General features: G+C 41.5%; 1 protein-coding gene across 2 annotated transcripts in view; it reads right to left on the bottom strand.

Moving 5' to 3' along the window:
• Positions 1-16427, bottom strand: part of wdr18 (WD repeat domain 18) — a 333950-nt gene that overhangs the window by 44656 nt on the left and 272867 nt on the right. For both annotated transcript variants that reach the window (XM_059991525.1, XM_059991527.1), the window contains exon 7: positions 11150-11274. In XM_059991525.1, coding sequence (XP_059847508.1) covers positions 11150-11274 — 125 coding nt within the window. The remainder of the gene's footprint in view (positions 1-11149; positions 11275-16427) is intronic.

The raw sequence follows: 16427 nt of genomic DNA, 5'->3' as shown, positions 1-16427 counted from the left end.
GACAACTCTGGCAGGGTTTGGAAGACATTACTTCCTACAAAGCAAAACCCAATAGCATGAATGGCAGTGATGGTTCACTACCAAATGAACTCAATGCCTTCCATGCCTGCTTTGAAAGGGAGAATATAGATACAGCTGTGAAGATCCCTGTTGCACCCAGTGACCTCTGCCTCAGAGGTCAATGTTAGACTATCTTTAAAGAGGGTGAACCCTCACAAGGCGCAAGATCCCAATAGAGTACCTGGTAAGGCTCTGAAAATTTGTACCAACCAACTGGTGGTAGTATTCAAGGACATTTTCAACCTCTCACTGCTATGGTGGAAGTTCCCACTTGCTTCAAAAAGACAACAATTATACTAGTACCCAAGAAAAATAATCCCAGCTGCCTTAATGACTATCACCCGGTAGCACTCACATCGACAGTGATGAAATGCTTTGCGAGGTTGGTCATGTCTAGATTGAACTTCTGCCTCAGCAAGGACTAGGACCCATTGCAATTTGCCTATTGCCACACTAGGTCAATGGCAGATGCAATCTCAATGGCCCTTCACACAGCCTTAGACCACCTGGACAATACAAACACCTATATCAGGATGCTGTTCATCGACTAGAGCTCGACATTTAACATCATGATTCCCACAATCCTGATTGAGAAATTACAGAACCTGGGCCTCTGTATCTCCCTCTGCAATTGGATCTTCTTCAACTTATTAACCAGACGACCACAATCTGTGCTGATTGGTGATACTATCTCCTCCTCACTGACAATCAATACTGGTGCACCTCAGGGGTGTATGCTCTACCCACTGCTGTACTCTCTCTATACCCATGACTGCGTGGCTAGGCATAGCTCAAACACCATCTACAAATTTGCTGATGATACAACCATTGTTGGTAGAATCTCAGGTAGTGACAAGAGGGTGTACAGGAGTGAGATATGCCAACTAGAGGAATGATGTCGCAGCAACATCCTGGCATTCAACGTCAGTAAGATGAAAGAGCTGACTGTGGACTTCAGGAAGGGTAAGACGAAAGAACACTAACCAATTCTCATAGGGGGATTAGAAGAGGAGAATTGAGCAGTTTCAAGTTCCTGGGTGTCAAGATCTCTGAGGACCTAATCTGGTCACAACATATCAATGCAGTTATAAAGAAGGTAAGGCAGCGACTATACTTCATTAGGAGTTTGAAGAGATTTGGTATGTCAACAAATACACTCAAAAATGTCTACAGATGTCCTGTGGAGAGCATTCTGACAGGCTGCATCACTGTCTGGTATAAGAGGGCTACTGCACCGGACCAAAGAAGCTGCAGAGAGTGTAAATTTAGTTGTCTCCATCTTGCGCACTAGCCTACAAAGTACCCAGGATATCTTCAAGGCGCAGTGTCTCAGAAAGGCAACGTCCATTATTAAGAACCTCCAGCACCCAGGGCATGCCCTTTTCTCACTGTTACCATCAGGTAGAAGGTACAGAAGCCTGAAGGCACACACTCAGCGATTCAGGAACAGCTTCTTCCCCTCTGCCATCCGTTTCCTAAATGGACATTGAACCTGTGAACACTATCTCACTTTTTTAATATACAATTATTTCTGTTTTTGCAAGATTTTAATGTATTCAATATACCGTAAAATTAACTAATTAATTAATCAATCAATGGTTATTTTATTTTTTCTTCTTCTTCTATATTATGTATTGCAATGAACTGCGGCTGCTAAGTTAACAAATTTCACAACACCTGCCAGTGATAATAAACCTGATTCTGATTCTGAAAAAGTACAAAATGTAGTAAGGACAAAATGTACTCTTGGTGGAAAACAACATCATAAAGTTATTAACAAATATGCATGGAAACAAGCTCTTCAGCCCACAGAGTCTACACTGACAATCGACCACCCACTTACACTAAACTTACAAACACCACATCCACACACAATACCTAAAGTCAGTATTGGAACCAGGTGTCACAAGGCAGTAGTTCTGCTAGCCAAACCACTGTGCCACTCAGCAATGGCTTTGGCAGCCCCACCACTGACCCTGCTGAGTGAAACCGGACTAGGTCTGTTCAAAAATGTGCCAGGCCTAATCTACCAATCTATCCAAAGCAATCTGTGTCAATTTTATTATGAATAACTGTTGCAGAAACATTTCTGCATTACAAATGAGAACACCCTCATCATGTTAGCAATATCACTAAAATGCTAAAAGCTGTTGGTACAGGGAATAATGGTGGTTGATAGGCTCATCAAATGGGCTGCTCTGTCTTGGAAAGCATCAACTTTTTGACATTTGTTGGAACTATAAGCATCCAGGTAATGAAGGAAATTTCATTACATTTCGGATTTATACCTTAGGAGTTAGGAAATGAGATTTTCACTGCAGCTGCTCTAACCCGTTCCAGTTGTCAAAGTATTAAGTGGTTGAAACAATCAATAATGAAAGGTGTTGACAGTTAATACTAATGCCATTGTATGTCAATAGAATAGAATGTTCTAAGCAATAGAAAAAAGTAATAGACATGAAGTGATTAAACTAGGACATAAGATGTCAAAATATTTTTTTTAAAGCTTCAGAGTGCAAGAACCAGTTAAAAAGTATATGCCTGAAACAAACATTCTTCATCGTTGGGAGAATCTCAGATGGTGACGAGAGGGCATACAGGAGTGAGATATACCATATGAGTGGTGTCACAGCAAACAGTCTTGCACTCAACGTCAGTAAAACCAATGAGCTGATTGTGAACTTCAGAAAGAGTAAGATGAGAGAACATTCAACAGTCCTCATACAGGGATCAGAAATGGAAGAGTGAGCAATTTCAAGTTCCTGAGTGTTAATATCTCTGAGGGTCTAACCTGGTGCCAACATATCGATGCAGCTAATAAGAAGGCAAGACAGTAGCTATATTTCATTAGGAGTTTGGAAAAATTTGGTGTGCCACCTAAAACATTTGCATATTTCGACATATGTACCATGGAGGGCATTCTGATTGGCCACTGGTATGGGGGGAGGGGTCTACTGCACAGGATCAAAGTAAACTGCATAAAGTTGTAAAGTTAGTCAGCTCCATAATGGGCACTAGCCTCCATAATATCCAAGTATCCAAGACATCTTCAAGAAGCAGTGTCTCAAAAAGGCAGTGTCAATCATTAAGGACCTCCACCATGCAGGACACGCCCTCTTCTCATTGTTACCATCAGGAAGGAGGTACAGAAGCCTGAAGGCACAAACAGCGATTCAGGAACAGCTCCTTTCCCTCTACCATCTGATATCTGAATGTACATTAATCTTTCCTCACTATTTTTTATTTCTATTTTTGCACTACATATTTTATGTACACACACACACACACACGTGCATATATATATATTCCCCCCCCCCCACACCCCTTATAAGTGCACTGCATGTGTACTTTCCCTCAATCTCGGGTCCTCTACCAGAGGCCTGAAAGCTTGAGGGTTTGGCGCAGTATCCTTGTCCCAATAGTGCACTCTTCTGGACTGAGATCTCAGTTCCTTGGACTTGTTGTAGCCACTCATCTAGTCCAGGTTTCACAGCTCCAAGTGCTCCTATCACCACAGGGATTACCCTGGTTTTAACCTTCCACATTATTTCCATATGCTCTTTCAAGCCCTGGTATTTCTCCAGCTTCTCATACTCTTTCTTCCTCATGTTACTGTCATTTGGGATTGCCACATCTATTACTATTGCTTTCTTCTGGCCCTTGTCCAGGATTAGTATGTCTGGTTGGTTGGCCAGTACCTGCTTATCAGTCTGTATTTGGGAGTTCCACAGGATCTTAGCTCTGACATTCTCCACTACTTTCTCAGTGTTTCCCATTTGGACTTGGGAGTGTCCAGTTCATACGCAGTGCTGATGTTCCTGCACACAATTTCTGCAACTTGGTTATGCCATTCAGTGTATGCTGCCTCTGTCTGCATCTTGGACCCTGCTACTATGTGCTGGATGGTTTCAGTGGATTTCTTGCAGAGTCTGTATCTTGTGTCTTGTCTGGTATAATAGACCACTGCTTTTATTGCTCTTGTGCTCAGCTCCTGTTCTTGTGCAGTCATGAACAGTGTCTCTGTGTTGCCCCTCAGCCCCACCACTTCCAGCCATCGGTAGTATCACTGGTGCAAGCAATTGGTTTTTGAAGTCATATAATTAGTTAAATGGATATCTGTTTTTGGAAACAATGTGCAGTTGAGATGTTTCAATTGATTATAGTAAAAATATACTTGTATCTGGAAGGTCCAATTGCTGGTGAGTCAGTATCCTGGCAAAAACTACACCACGAAGACAAAAGAACACTTTGCAAAAAGATCATTGAAAAGCCCAAGTCAGGGATGGATAAAAGGAAATTTTCAATTCACTGAATATCCCTTAGAGTACAGTTAATCATCAAGAAATGTAAAGTATATGGCACACAGCCGTAAATCTGCCTTGAGCAGGCCGTCCACAATAACTGAGTGACTGTGCAAAAAAGGGACTAGTGAGGGAGGCCACCAAGAGACCTACAACAATTCTGGAGGAGTTATAAGCTTCAGTGGCTGAGATAGCAGAGAGAGCGTATACAACTAGAGTCGGCCCTCCTTATCCGCGGGGGATTGGCTCCAGGCCCCCCCCACCCCCCGCGGATACCAAAATTTGCGGATGCTCAAGTCCCTTATTTAACATGTGTCAGTGCAGTGGTCTTTAGGACCCAGCAGAACCCCGGATTTTATTTAACATGTCTCCGTGCGGTGGACATTAGGACCTGGCGCAGCTCTGAATCTGCAGTGTTTCTGTTCACGAAAATAATCACAATCACGATTGAAAATAAGTGGAAATAATAAAGTGATCGGAAAGAGGTGAAACGCCGTCGGTCATTGGAAAAGCGTTAGGCTACAGTCGGTCAACGATCGGAACAATTTTACCCGATGAAAGCTACAATTATTACTAAGCAACGCAGTGGTTAAATTATTGAAATACGTATGTTTCTTAAGTGCTTTATAAGCAGAGAAAGGTAAAATACGTACTATATACTAAGAAAAACGTTTGATTAACTGACGCTAAATAATACCGGAGGTACCTGTTCTGACTTCAAAACCGACTTAAAGACAGGCTCAGGAATGGAACTCATTCATAACCCAGGGACTGCCTGTACTTTTAAGTAATTTCTAGATTACTTATAATACCTAATACAATGTAAATGCTATGTAAATAGTTGTTATACTGTATTGTTTAGGGAATCATGACAAGAAAAAATAGTCTGTACATGCTCAAACAAAGAGTGCTGGAGAGAGAACTTGCGGGTTTTCCTGATCTGCGGTTGGTTGAATTCACCCTGTTACGTATCCCGTAACTGGATAACTCACCAGCAAAGATAGAAAGGTCCGTTGGAGTCTGATGACACTATTTTCGAATGTTTTATTCATAAAGGGGGGCACAAAAGTAAGGTAATACAAACATTCAGAACATATACATTGGCAAAACTCAATCTAAAGCACGGGTATAGCAATAATCATCATTAAGAAAATAATCTCGACTGTTGTCTAGGGGATAATATATTGTCTGTTGGAAATATAAAAGTCACTCAGAAGTCTGCAGGCTTCAGTCTTTTTGGGGAATCGCTGGGTTTCACGTTTTTCAGAGAGAGTGAGGAGAAACGGGAAAAACTTGCCTGGGTCTTTGACGAAGCAACACCGTTGAATCAGGGGAGCGTTGTTTCCCTGTTATTAGTTCGAAGTCCTTCTCGGTATTATCAGACACCCGCTCCCCAGGCAGAGAAGTTACGGAGCGCACGTGGCTTTTGACTGGCTTCCAGCTATCACAGGAGCGTCGAGTGATCGAGTCCTTCTGGTGCGTCTCTCTGGGGTACCGCCTTCTGCAGTCCCCTTTTATCTTGACTTGCAGAGTTGTAGATGTCCATCAAAGTAGGGTGATGCAATCCCCATCCCCACATTGCCCGAGGGTGTCCATATCCGTGGTAGCTGTCACGTAGCAGGGTCATGCCCTTAGCACAGGTGTCTCTAAGAGCAATGGCCAAAACCGTTACATTGGCTCTCATTTGCCTGGGTCCGAGACCCGAATTAATAGTACTCTTGCAATTTTCCAGAAGGAGGGGGCTGCTCCCACCCCTTCGGCCCCTCAGAGCTGTGGTACATTCATAACAACGCAAACAGAATCTGCGGATAAGGAGGGCTGACTGTATTTGCCTAGGTGCTTCATCAGTTGCAACTTTATGGGAAAGTGGCAAAGAGAAAGTCATTGTTGAAATAAACTCAGGTGAAATCTCAGCTAGAATTTGTCAGAAATCAGCTGGAAGAAGGTTATATGGTCTGATGAAACCAAAATTGAGCTTTTTGACCATCAAGAAAGCTACGTTTGGGGTAAGTCAAACATTACACTTCGTCAAAAACACTCCATCCCTATCGGGAAGCATGGTGGTGGCTGCATCGTGCTGTGGGGATGCTTCACTGCTGCATGCACTGGAAGACATGTGAACATAAGAGTGTAATATGAATGCAGCAAAATATAGGGAAATTCTGGAGGAAAACTTGATGCAGTCTGCAAGAGAACTGTGACTTGGGAGAAGATTTGTTTTCCAGCAAGACAATGACCCCAAAAATAAAACCAAAACTACACAAGATTGGCTTAAAAACAACAAAGTTAATGTCCTGGAGTAGTCAAGTCAAGTCACGTCACTTTTTATTGTCATTTCAACCATAACTGCTGGTACAGTATGCAGTAAAAATGAGACAACGTTTTTCAGGACCATAGTGCTACATGAACAATACAAAAACTACACTGAACTGCATAAACAAAAACAAAAACTACACTAGACTACAGACCTACCCAAGACTGCATAAAGTACACAGAACAGTGCAGGCATTACAATAAATAATAAACAAGACAATAGGCACAGCAGAGGGCAGTAGGTTGGTAGTCTGATGGCTTGGGGGAAAATCTGTTACATAAATAATCAGCTGAATGGCAGTGACCGGGATTCCGTCCATTTCTGTACTCCCACCGAGTATTTTGTTGCCACAGATGTAGTCCAATTTAATGTACATTGGAGAGCAGAATGGACAGGACAGCCGGCTGGCTGGGGCTTGCTTTTCTCCTGGCACGGACTTGTGCCCGCTCACCTCGCTTCCGCTTCCTTGCACACCGCTTACGATGTCCCCACCTCCGGCCACTGGTATCAGGCGACTCCGAGGACTGCAGGCCCGATTCCCTCAGCAAGCAGACATTGGAGAGCAGAATGGATGGGAGGGCCGGCTGGCTAGGGCTTACTTTTTTCCTGGCACGGACTCCTGCCCGCTTGCCTCATTTCTGCTTCCTCGCACACCGCTTACAACATCCCCAACTCCGACCACCGGCATCAGGCAATTCCGAGGATCGCAGGCCCAATTCCCTCAGCAAGCTGAGCTCACGCAATCTAAACAGCAGATTTTCATGAAGGTTTGTTTTTGGGCGATCTCTGTATTGTAGCAGTATCTGGCGATGGTAGATAGTCGCTCTGTTATCGATTGCCCTAAACCCTAATTGTGCCTTAAAATTAAATTTAAAAAACTAAATTAAAGTAGCAAAGTCACACCAGATCTGAAAAGCTGCTGCTGCCGTGTGCCACGCCGCCTACAGGATCTACAAGTCAGAGTCCAGAGCTCAATCCAATTGAGAATTTGTGGCTGGACTTGAAAAGGGCTGCTCAGTCATGATCCCCATGCACTCTGACAGAGTTTGAACAGTTTTGTAAAGAATGGGAAAAATTGCAGTGTCCAGATGTGCAAAGTTGATAGAGACCTATCCACATAGACTCAGGGCTGTAATTGCTGCCAAAGGTGCTTCTACTAAATACTGACTTAAATGGGGTAAATACTTAAGCAATCAATTATTTAATGTTTTATATTTGTAATTAATTTAGATCATATTAATTAGAGATCAGTTTTAACTTTGACACAAAAGAGTCTTTTTCTGTTATCAGTGTCAAAAAAAGTCAAATTAAATCCACTGTGATTCAATGTTATAGAACAATAAAACATGAAAACTTCCAAGGAGGTTGAATTATTTTTATAGGCACTGTGCATATGGTTTTCAGTTTTTTCCTATATTATCATGTATTGCATTGTACTGCTGCCACAAATTTAACAAATTTCACGACATATGCTGGTGATATTAAACCTGATTCTGTATTAAAGACTGAAAAGAATTAAGGATGCAACTACAGATGCAAATTCAAATTGAAAGCAATGCCACCGAAACTTGGATTTCACTTGCTCAGATAAAAACACAAATATACTTGGTAATAAAGTCAACAAGATAATCAGAGAACACTCTTGAAGGGAAGAACTACCTTTGTAACTGAGGATACAATTAAGCCACAAATGAGTGACAATTTAATGACAAGTAAGCAAGCACAAAAGGCTTTTTCGGTAGAAATAGTAGACACTCCTCCCCCCTCAAATTTGCCTTAAATATTTCACCATTCACCCTAAACCTATGACCTCAAATTCTAGTCTCACCCAACCTGAGTGTAAACTATACATTTCAAAATTATATATACCTCTTTAAGATCTCCCCTTATTCTCCTGTGCTCCAAGGAATAAAATCCTAACTATATAATCTATTCCTACCACTCAGGTCCTCAAATCCCAGCAAAATCCACGTAAATTTTCTCTGCACTCTTTCAAGCTTATTGATATCTTTCCTGTAGGTATATGGATCAGAACTGCACACCATGCTCTAAATTTGGCCTCACCAATGTCTTATACAAATTCAATACGACAACCCAAATCCTGCACTTAATGGCCTGAGTTATGAAGACCAATATGCCAAAACTTTTCTTTATGAGCCTATCCACCTGTGATGCTATTTTCAAGGATTTATTGGTTCTGTATTCCTAGGCTTTTGTTCTACAACACACCTGCATGCTATACCATTCACTGTGTATGCCCTATGCCGCTTTGGCCTCCCAAAGCCTCATATGTCCTCACCTCACACTTGTTTGCATTAAATTCTATCTGCCAAATTTCAGCCCATTTTCCCATCTAGTCCAGATCACTTTGCAAACTTTGATGGCCTTCCTCACTGTCCACTACACCCAATTACTATGCCACCAAGCTACATTCAATTTGGTATTAAATACAAACCCCATTTCCAGAAAAGTTGTGTGAATTACTATACATCCCAGAAATGAATTGAGTTGTAATCGGACATTCTTGATGATGACAAGAAAGCTATTGATGTCATGTGGCATCAAACGAGGATCTGAATAGCTAAAAAGGAGGGCAGTGTAGGGAAAGGTGTTTGAAGAAGGCAAAGTACTAGAATTGGGGAAAAGGACCATGGTACGATTTGTTAATAAGACTGTAAGCAGTAGAACTATAAGTACAACAAATGAAGGTTTTGATAATTGGGAAAATGTCACTATTCACAAAGAAGAAATAGAATAACAAATCAAATAACTGAATAAAATCATACTGTGGAAACAGTAGTCCCTGAGGGGTAGATGTAATAATTCATCCATCAGATTTCTGACTACATAACAGATTCAACAAATCACTGACTTGTTACATCTTACCAATTTTATCTCTGAAATTGCATTTTCCCATTTTCTCAGGGTTGGAATTACTAAAGTCATATTTAAAGGAACGAAATACCATTTGGAAGTACATCATTTTTGTCAAGATTAAATTCATAAATGTAATGCTAAAAATAGAATGACCAAGAAGGTAAAGATTAATCAACACATTGCATTACTGTTGGGAGTTCTACAGGAGTTAGAAAAAGTAGAGAGATTTGTATAACTCTTTTACTAGTTTATTTCCTTAAAAGGGCTATTGGATTATGTACCTCATGACACTTCCTTCAACTATCATGCTTCATGCAAGAACTGTAAAGTGCCAAGCCGTGTCTGGTTCTTATTCACGGATCAAAACTTACTCTACTTTGAACTAATTGGAGCAGAGTGAGCAGCAAGTTCAGGATTTCTACAATGAGAAATAGCCCGACATTTACATGGGTAAATGGTGGTGTAGAACTCTTAACATTTTCCAGCAAGTTTACGTCTGATTACTCAGTAGAACAGCACTCCTATTCCAAAGTAGTAATCTTCTAATTATTCTGTATTGTGGGTGTTGGTGGCAAGACTAATTTTCATACCTAATTGTGTTTGAGAGTGATTCTAGGTCTTTACTTGCTGCAGTCCTATCTAAATTTAACTATTAACCCAGAGATATATTTTAATGTCCCAAATGAGATCAATGATTGTAACAAAAACCATGCATCAAATATAACTGACTTCTTTCTGCACAGCTCACTGCTGGGTGTCAAAGCTGTATTTTCCATCTGGGCTTCACTATGCCAGCTTTATAAGAATTGATCTGTCCTTCTGAATTGCCTAAATGGCAAGCTTCCTCACTCTTGAGGCAGAGTTTGCTTTACTGAGGATAATTTTTGTGATTGGCCTTTGGAAGTAGAATAATTGGAAATAATGGAACGAGAATCAGCAGTGCCAGGCACCAAGAAATTCCAATGAAGAGAAGTGTAGAGAACAGAAATCCAAGAGGAATATTCCCCTTTCCTTGGAGGGGCTATAATTTTCAAAATATTCTCTATGTATCATTTTATAGAGGCTGCAAGTTAACAGCATAGAAATGATTTTAGACTTCACTGACATTAAATTGTGAAGCCAACAGAGAAAAGACTATTGTCATTATAGATTAGCTCTAATGAAAACATCAACCGGAAACATTGTTTCTCTTGCCATTCGTGTTGCTTGATCCATGGTGCGATTCTAGTGTTTTTGTATGTTTATTCACAATTCCAAATATACTATATAAAATGGAGCAAACAAACAAAACTGAAATGTCAGTCGCTCCAATTACTGTTCAATACAAATCACAAAGCATAAAATGGCTCATCAGAATTTTTAAAAAAACTAATTACTGTTGCTTTGCTGAAACAAGCCATTATTTTGTAGAAAAAAAACTAAATTTGAAAGCTTAAAAGCTGAGTATTTCATAGTATGGTGGATTTTATTCAATCATTAGTTGTAAGATTCTTGTCTGACGTGATACTGATGGAAATACTTAAAACAGAAACCTGTTAAGCTTGAGGATTCTGCACATTGTTCAAGCATCTCAAATTAACCAACAATCTTGCCTTACCTTTATGACTGACTGTTCTAAGGCACTGCTTGCTTGGAATGTCCCATAATCTCACTGTCTCATCATGTGATCCTGAAATTAGCAATGTTCCATCAATGGAGACTGACAGACAAGTCACCTGATTCCTGTAGAAAGAAGATTCCAATGAGTTTAATACTATGAAACAAGATAAAGTAAATCCACCTGCATTTTTCTTCACCTTCTTTTGTACCCCTGACATTTACTGAAATATGGTTCCACTGGTGTTGATTGCCCTCACCCAAAATCTTCATTTGCTGTGTGGTGCAGTTACAATTCTCGCAACACAGAATATATATCCATAAAAAGATTCACTAGCAACCCCAATCCACTCCCTTGTTGTCTAGAAAAGAATTACAGTCTACAAATCAGTGCATTCAAATGAATCAAGGATAGTGAATGTAGAAAAACCAATTATCTTTGTTCTTGCCATGGAAATAGAGGCTGCCATTTTGTGAAGCAGCTCTGTATCCTCCATTTTGTGAATTGGTTTTGCTGGGCTGAATCGGTGGTTAAGAGTAGACACAATGATGCTCCAGGTAATCTGCTGCACTGTAAGTCATTTCCAAACATGAAGCTATTTGACCTGTGTTTTTAGTATGATATAACATGCAGGTCTGTGAATGGTGGGGTCTGTGTCTGCTCTGAGTGATTTGAGCTGCTTACTGCTTTGGTAATTGATTTTGAACAAACAGCCATAAATTACCAGTTTTCACTCGCGTAAGAGGGCAATAAATGGATATTGGCTTAGTCCACAGCCAATAAGAAGGCGACATAGGTCAGTCAGATGACCTCGAGCCAATGAGATTGAAATGCAGCATTTCATCTGGTAAGGAAAGTATATAAAATTGAGAGGCTTCGAATGTGAATCATAAATACAAGTGTGAGTGACCCATCTTCAGACATGTGGAGAATACAGTGGGACTACACGGAACGCCTGGCTAGTGTAGACTCCCTTGCCTGGGTATTGCCTTTTCAATTCTTTGACTATTCAGAAGAGTCAGGGAAACCTAGTGGGTGTATACACAGGTACTTAGTTTGTGAATTCATTTGCTTATTAGTTGAGACAGTAAAGGTACTTGTCTGTAAATACAGATTCTCTGTGCCCAACTGGTTATTGTTACTAAGGGGTAACCCTTGTTAACACCCTTTATTTGCAATTTTTGCATAAGATTTTCACTAACAGCAAGAATTTTCTTTAGTCATTTTTCAGAAACTACCTGACACTAGCTAGGCCAGCATTAAATGTGTTTCCTTACTCATCCTGAGAAGGTTGTGTGAAACTATGCTCTCAAAAATCTGTAGCCTTCCTGGTGAAGGTGTTCCCACATGGTGTTGGTAATGACAAAGGAATGACAATAATATTTCCAAATCACAATGGAACTGATTTAGAAATATATTCACAAGAAATTCTGCAGATGCTGGAACTCCACAGCAAAACACACAACATGCTGAAGGAACTCAGCACGTCAGGCAGCATCCATGGAAATGAATAGACTGCCGATGTTTCAGGCCAAGACCCTTCATCAGGAGTGGATAGGAATAGAATAAGGTGGCAGATAAATGTGTGGCTGAAGAATTGGAATGGGTCAAGAATTCATATTTCTGGATAATTGGAATCTTTTCTGGGTCACTGGGACCATACAAAAGGGATGAGTTGCACTTGAATCCAAGGGGGTCCAATCCGAGGCAGATTTACTAGAGCTGTTGAGAGCGGTTGAAATTAATATGGGAGCAGGAGGGGAAACAGGATGATAGAACTGAGGATGAGCCGGCAGGTTTCTAAGTAGATGATGGGTGTAACATTAATGTAAGGAAGGACAAGCCAATGACTGGGTACAAATGCAGACAGACCAAAGAGTTAAATTGTACCACAGAGGTGAAATTCAAAAAGGCAAAGAATGCAGGACTGAAGGTGCTGAATTTAAATGCATGTAGCATTCGGAATAAGGTAGACGAACTCATAGCGCAATAAGAGACCTGTCAGTATGATATTGCGGGCATCACTGAGTTGTGGCTGAAAGAAGGCCATGGTTGAGAACTTAAAGTCAAAGGATGTACATTGCATCAAAAGGACAGGCAGGAAGGCATAGGCAGTGGTGTGGCTCTGTTGATAAGAGATGGAATTACATCTTTGTAAAGATGTGACAGAGGGTCAGAGAAGGTTGAATCTTTGTGGGTGGAGTTAAGAAATTGCAAGGATTAAAATGTAGCGGTGTGCTACAAGCAGCGCTGAAATAACGACACGGAGTCGGTAAACTGCAGTTAAAAAAGATTTTATTCGAACTTCGCGGCCTCGCTTTAAAGCCTCCCTGGTCGTGCCCTCCCCGGGTGCAGATGCTGTAGGGGGCAAGTATTCACAGTCCCATGCAGGCTTTTCCCTTTGTTGGTGAAGCACACCTGGCACCCTTTTAGGACTGGCCTTTATGCCAGCGCGCTGGCTATTTGTGAGCCGGTTCGAGTGCGCTAGGAAGTGGGTCGCCACAAAAAGACCATTATGGGAATCATATATAGGCCTCCAAATAGTCGCCAAGATGTGGGATTGAGTTTGCAAAGGGAGCTGGAAAAGGCATGTAAATAAGGGTAATGACACAATTGTAATGGGGGACTTCAATATGCATTGGGAAAATCAGGTTGGTGTCAGATCGCAAGATAGGGAATTTGTTGAATGCCTAAGAGATGCTTTTTTTTTAGAGCAGCCTGTGCTTAAGCCTACTAGGGCGGGGGTCGGCAACCCGCGGCTCCGGAGCCACATGTGGCTCTTTTACATCTGTGCTGCGGCTCCCTGTTGCTTTGGGAAATAATTGGTTGTGGCGACCCTTTTCCTGGCACATCCGAACCGACTCACAATTAGATAGCCTACGGGGGTTTGCGAGCACAGAGCTTTGGAGCCTCTGCGCCATGGGGGGCAGGTTGAGGGAGGCTTAAAAGTGAGGCTGAAGATTTCGAATAAAGTTTTTTCCTTCGACTGCAGTTACCGACTCCGTGTCGTAATTTTAGCGCTGCGTGTAGCACACCGCTACATGGTCAGTATTTAATTAAAATGTATTTTATGTTAGTTTGTTAGTTTTTGAAATGTAAATCTAAATTTGAAGATTATGGTGATCTTGTACAATCTAAATAAGACTTTGTGGCGACCCATTTCCTGACACATCCGAACCGGCTCACAATTAGCCAGCGTTCAGGCTAAGGGAGATAGCTACAGGGGTTTGTGAGTACGTGTCTTTTGCAGCATCCGCGCCCATGGGGGGGCGGGTTGAGGGAGGCTTAAAAGCAAGGCTGTTTAGTTCGAATAAAGCTATCTTTGACTGCAGTTTACTGACTGCGTGTAGCAACCGCTACAACATGTTTTTATCGCTGGCTGTCCAGAGGGGAGGTGCTGAAACGCTTTGTCGCGTGTCTGGAAGAAGTGAAAACTTTCCTGGGCAGCAAAGGGCTCAACTTTCCTGAGCTGGAACAGCCAGAGTGGCTGGAAAAGCTACACTTCATGGTAGACATGACAGCGCACCTGAACACGCTGAACAGAGCTCTTCAGGGGTAAGGACGTACAGCCCTGCACATGTTGGAGGATGTTTTGGCATTCGAGCGCAAGTTGACGTTGCTTGCCAGAGATTTACAGAAAGGCACATTGTCTCACTTCCCCAATTTGAGAGAGTTCAAACAATGTCACGACATGATAAATTCGGAGTATTTACATTCTGCAATCGTCGCAATGCAAACATCGTTTGGGAAACGCTTCTGTGAGTTCAGAGGGGAAAAAAACACATTATCCTTCCCGGTCACTCCCCTAAGCATCGATCCATCCCTACTGAATACGACTGCATTGTCAGGTGTGAGTCAACCTGAACAAGTATGATAAATATTTTAATTGCCTATTATTTTACGTATATTCATACGTTTTCATTGTTCAGTGAAATAGTCCTTTTATTTTTCAGGTTGACAGCTGGCTGACGTTATTTTTGGTTTGCTGCTGGCGGCAAATTTAAGTTTGGCGTTTTTCATAAATACAAGAAGGACTCAAATAGACGTTGAGTATTTTACTTAAAAGTAACCTTCAACCCAAAGTCTTTTTTTCGGAGTTCAAAATGTTTTTGTTGCATGCAGAAATGTAATTTCGTTTTCTCTGCAGGAGTTCATCAATTTCATAAATGCAACACATTATAGTTTGTTTATACATAGCATAAAGGCAAAACAAAACGTTGTATGCAGTGTTATTTCATTTTAAATGTCAAACGGGTTTTGCAGCTCCCAGTGTTTTCTTTTCTGTGGGAAACGGGTCCAAGTGGCTCTTTCAGTGGTAAAGGTTGCCGACCCCTGTACTAGGGAAAGGCTATTTTAGATCGGGTGTTGCGTAATAATCCAGATCTTATTAGGGAACTGAACATAAAGGAAACCTTAGGAGGCAGTCATCATAATGATTGAATTCATACTGCAATTTGAGAGGGAGAAGCATAACTCATGTGCATCTGTATCACAATGGAATAAAGTTCCAACAGGGGTGCTCGATAGAGCAGTCTCTCAATTTATATCAGGTATCTCTCTGGCGCCCTTCCTTCTTCCCTTTCTTCCATGGTCCACTCTCCTCTCCTATCCAATTCCTTCTTCTCCAGTCCTTTAACAGTTCCCACCCACCCACCCACCTATCAGATTTGAGCTGGTTCTCCTTGCCCAACCCCCACACCTTTTTCTTCTGGTGTCTTCCCCCTTCCTATCCAATCCTGAAGAACGGTCTCAGCCCAAAATGTCAACTGTCTATGAATTTCCATAGATGCTGCCTGACCTGCTAAGATCCACCAGCAGTTTGTGTGTATTGTAAATATATTATTGATCCTTTGGAACAACATCGTAAGTGGTGGTGTTTCAGCCACTTGAATCCTTTGCTTATGATGGTTGAGATTGTGAGTTTGATGCCTGCTCTAGCTGGTAAGCACTGTAGCTAGGGTGAGTCAGTGGTAAAGGAGATGATTGTTTCTGTCATGGATGGGGTCCCAATCTATAGTGGGAGTCAAACTTATTAAATATTGTTGGGTCTGCACCCATCAGGCAACTGGAAGGTATTCTATCAGGTTTGTGTTGTGAAAATAGTAGATAGTGGAAAGGACCTGCAGTGTCAAGAGGGTAGGTCAGGCCACTGTACAATATCCAGCTTATCAGTTGCTGCTGTAGTCAGTTTTTCTGTGCTCAATAGTGTTATACAGAGGTAACCTTCAACATGTAGGTCGGCTTAGTGATGAGAATGACATTGAGGATTAAAGATCTG

The sequence above is a fragment of the Hypanus sabinus genome, chromosome 16 (genome assembly GCF_030144855.1).
Source record: "Hypanus sabinus isolate sHypSab1 chromosome 16, sHypSab1.hap1, whole genome shotgun sequence".
NCBI classification, from domain to species: Eukaryota; Metazoa; Chordata; class Chondrichthyes; order Myliobatiformes; family Dasyatidae; genus Hypanus; species Hypanus sabinus.
Note: the sequence above shows the minus strand (reverse complement) of the source record. Positions and strands in the feature narration are given on the sequence as shown.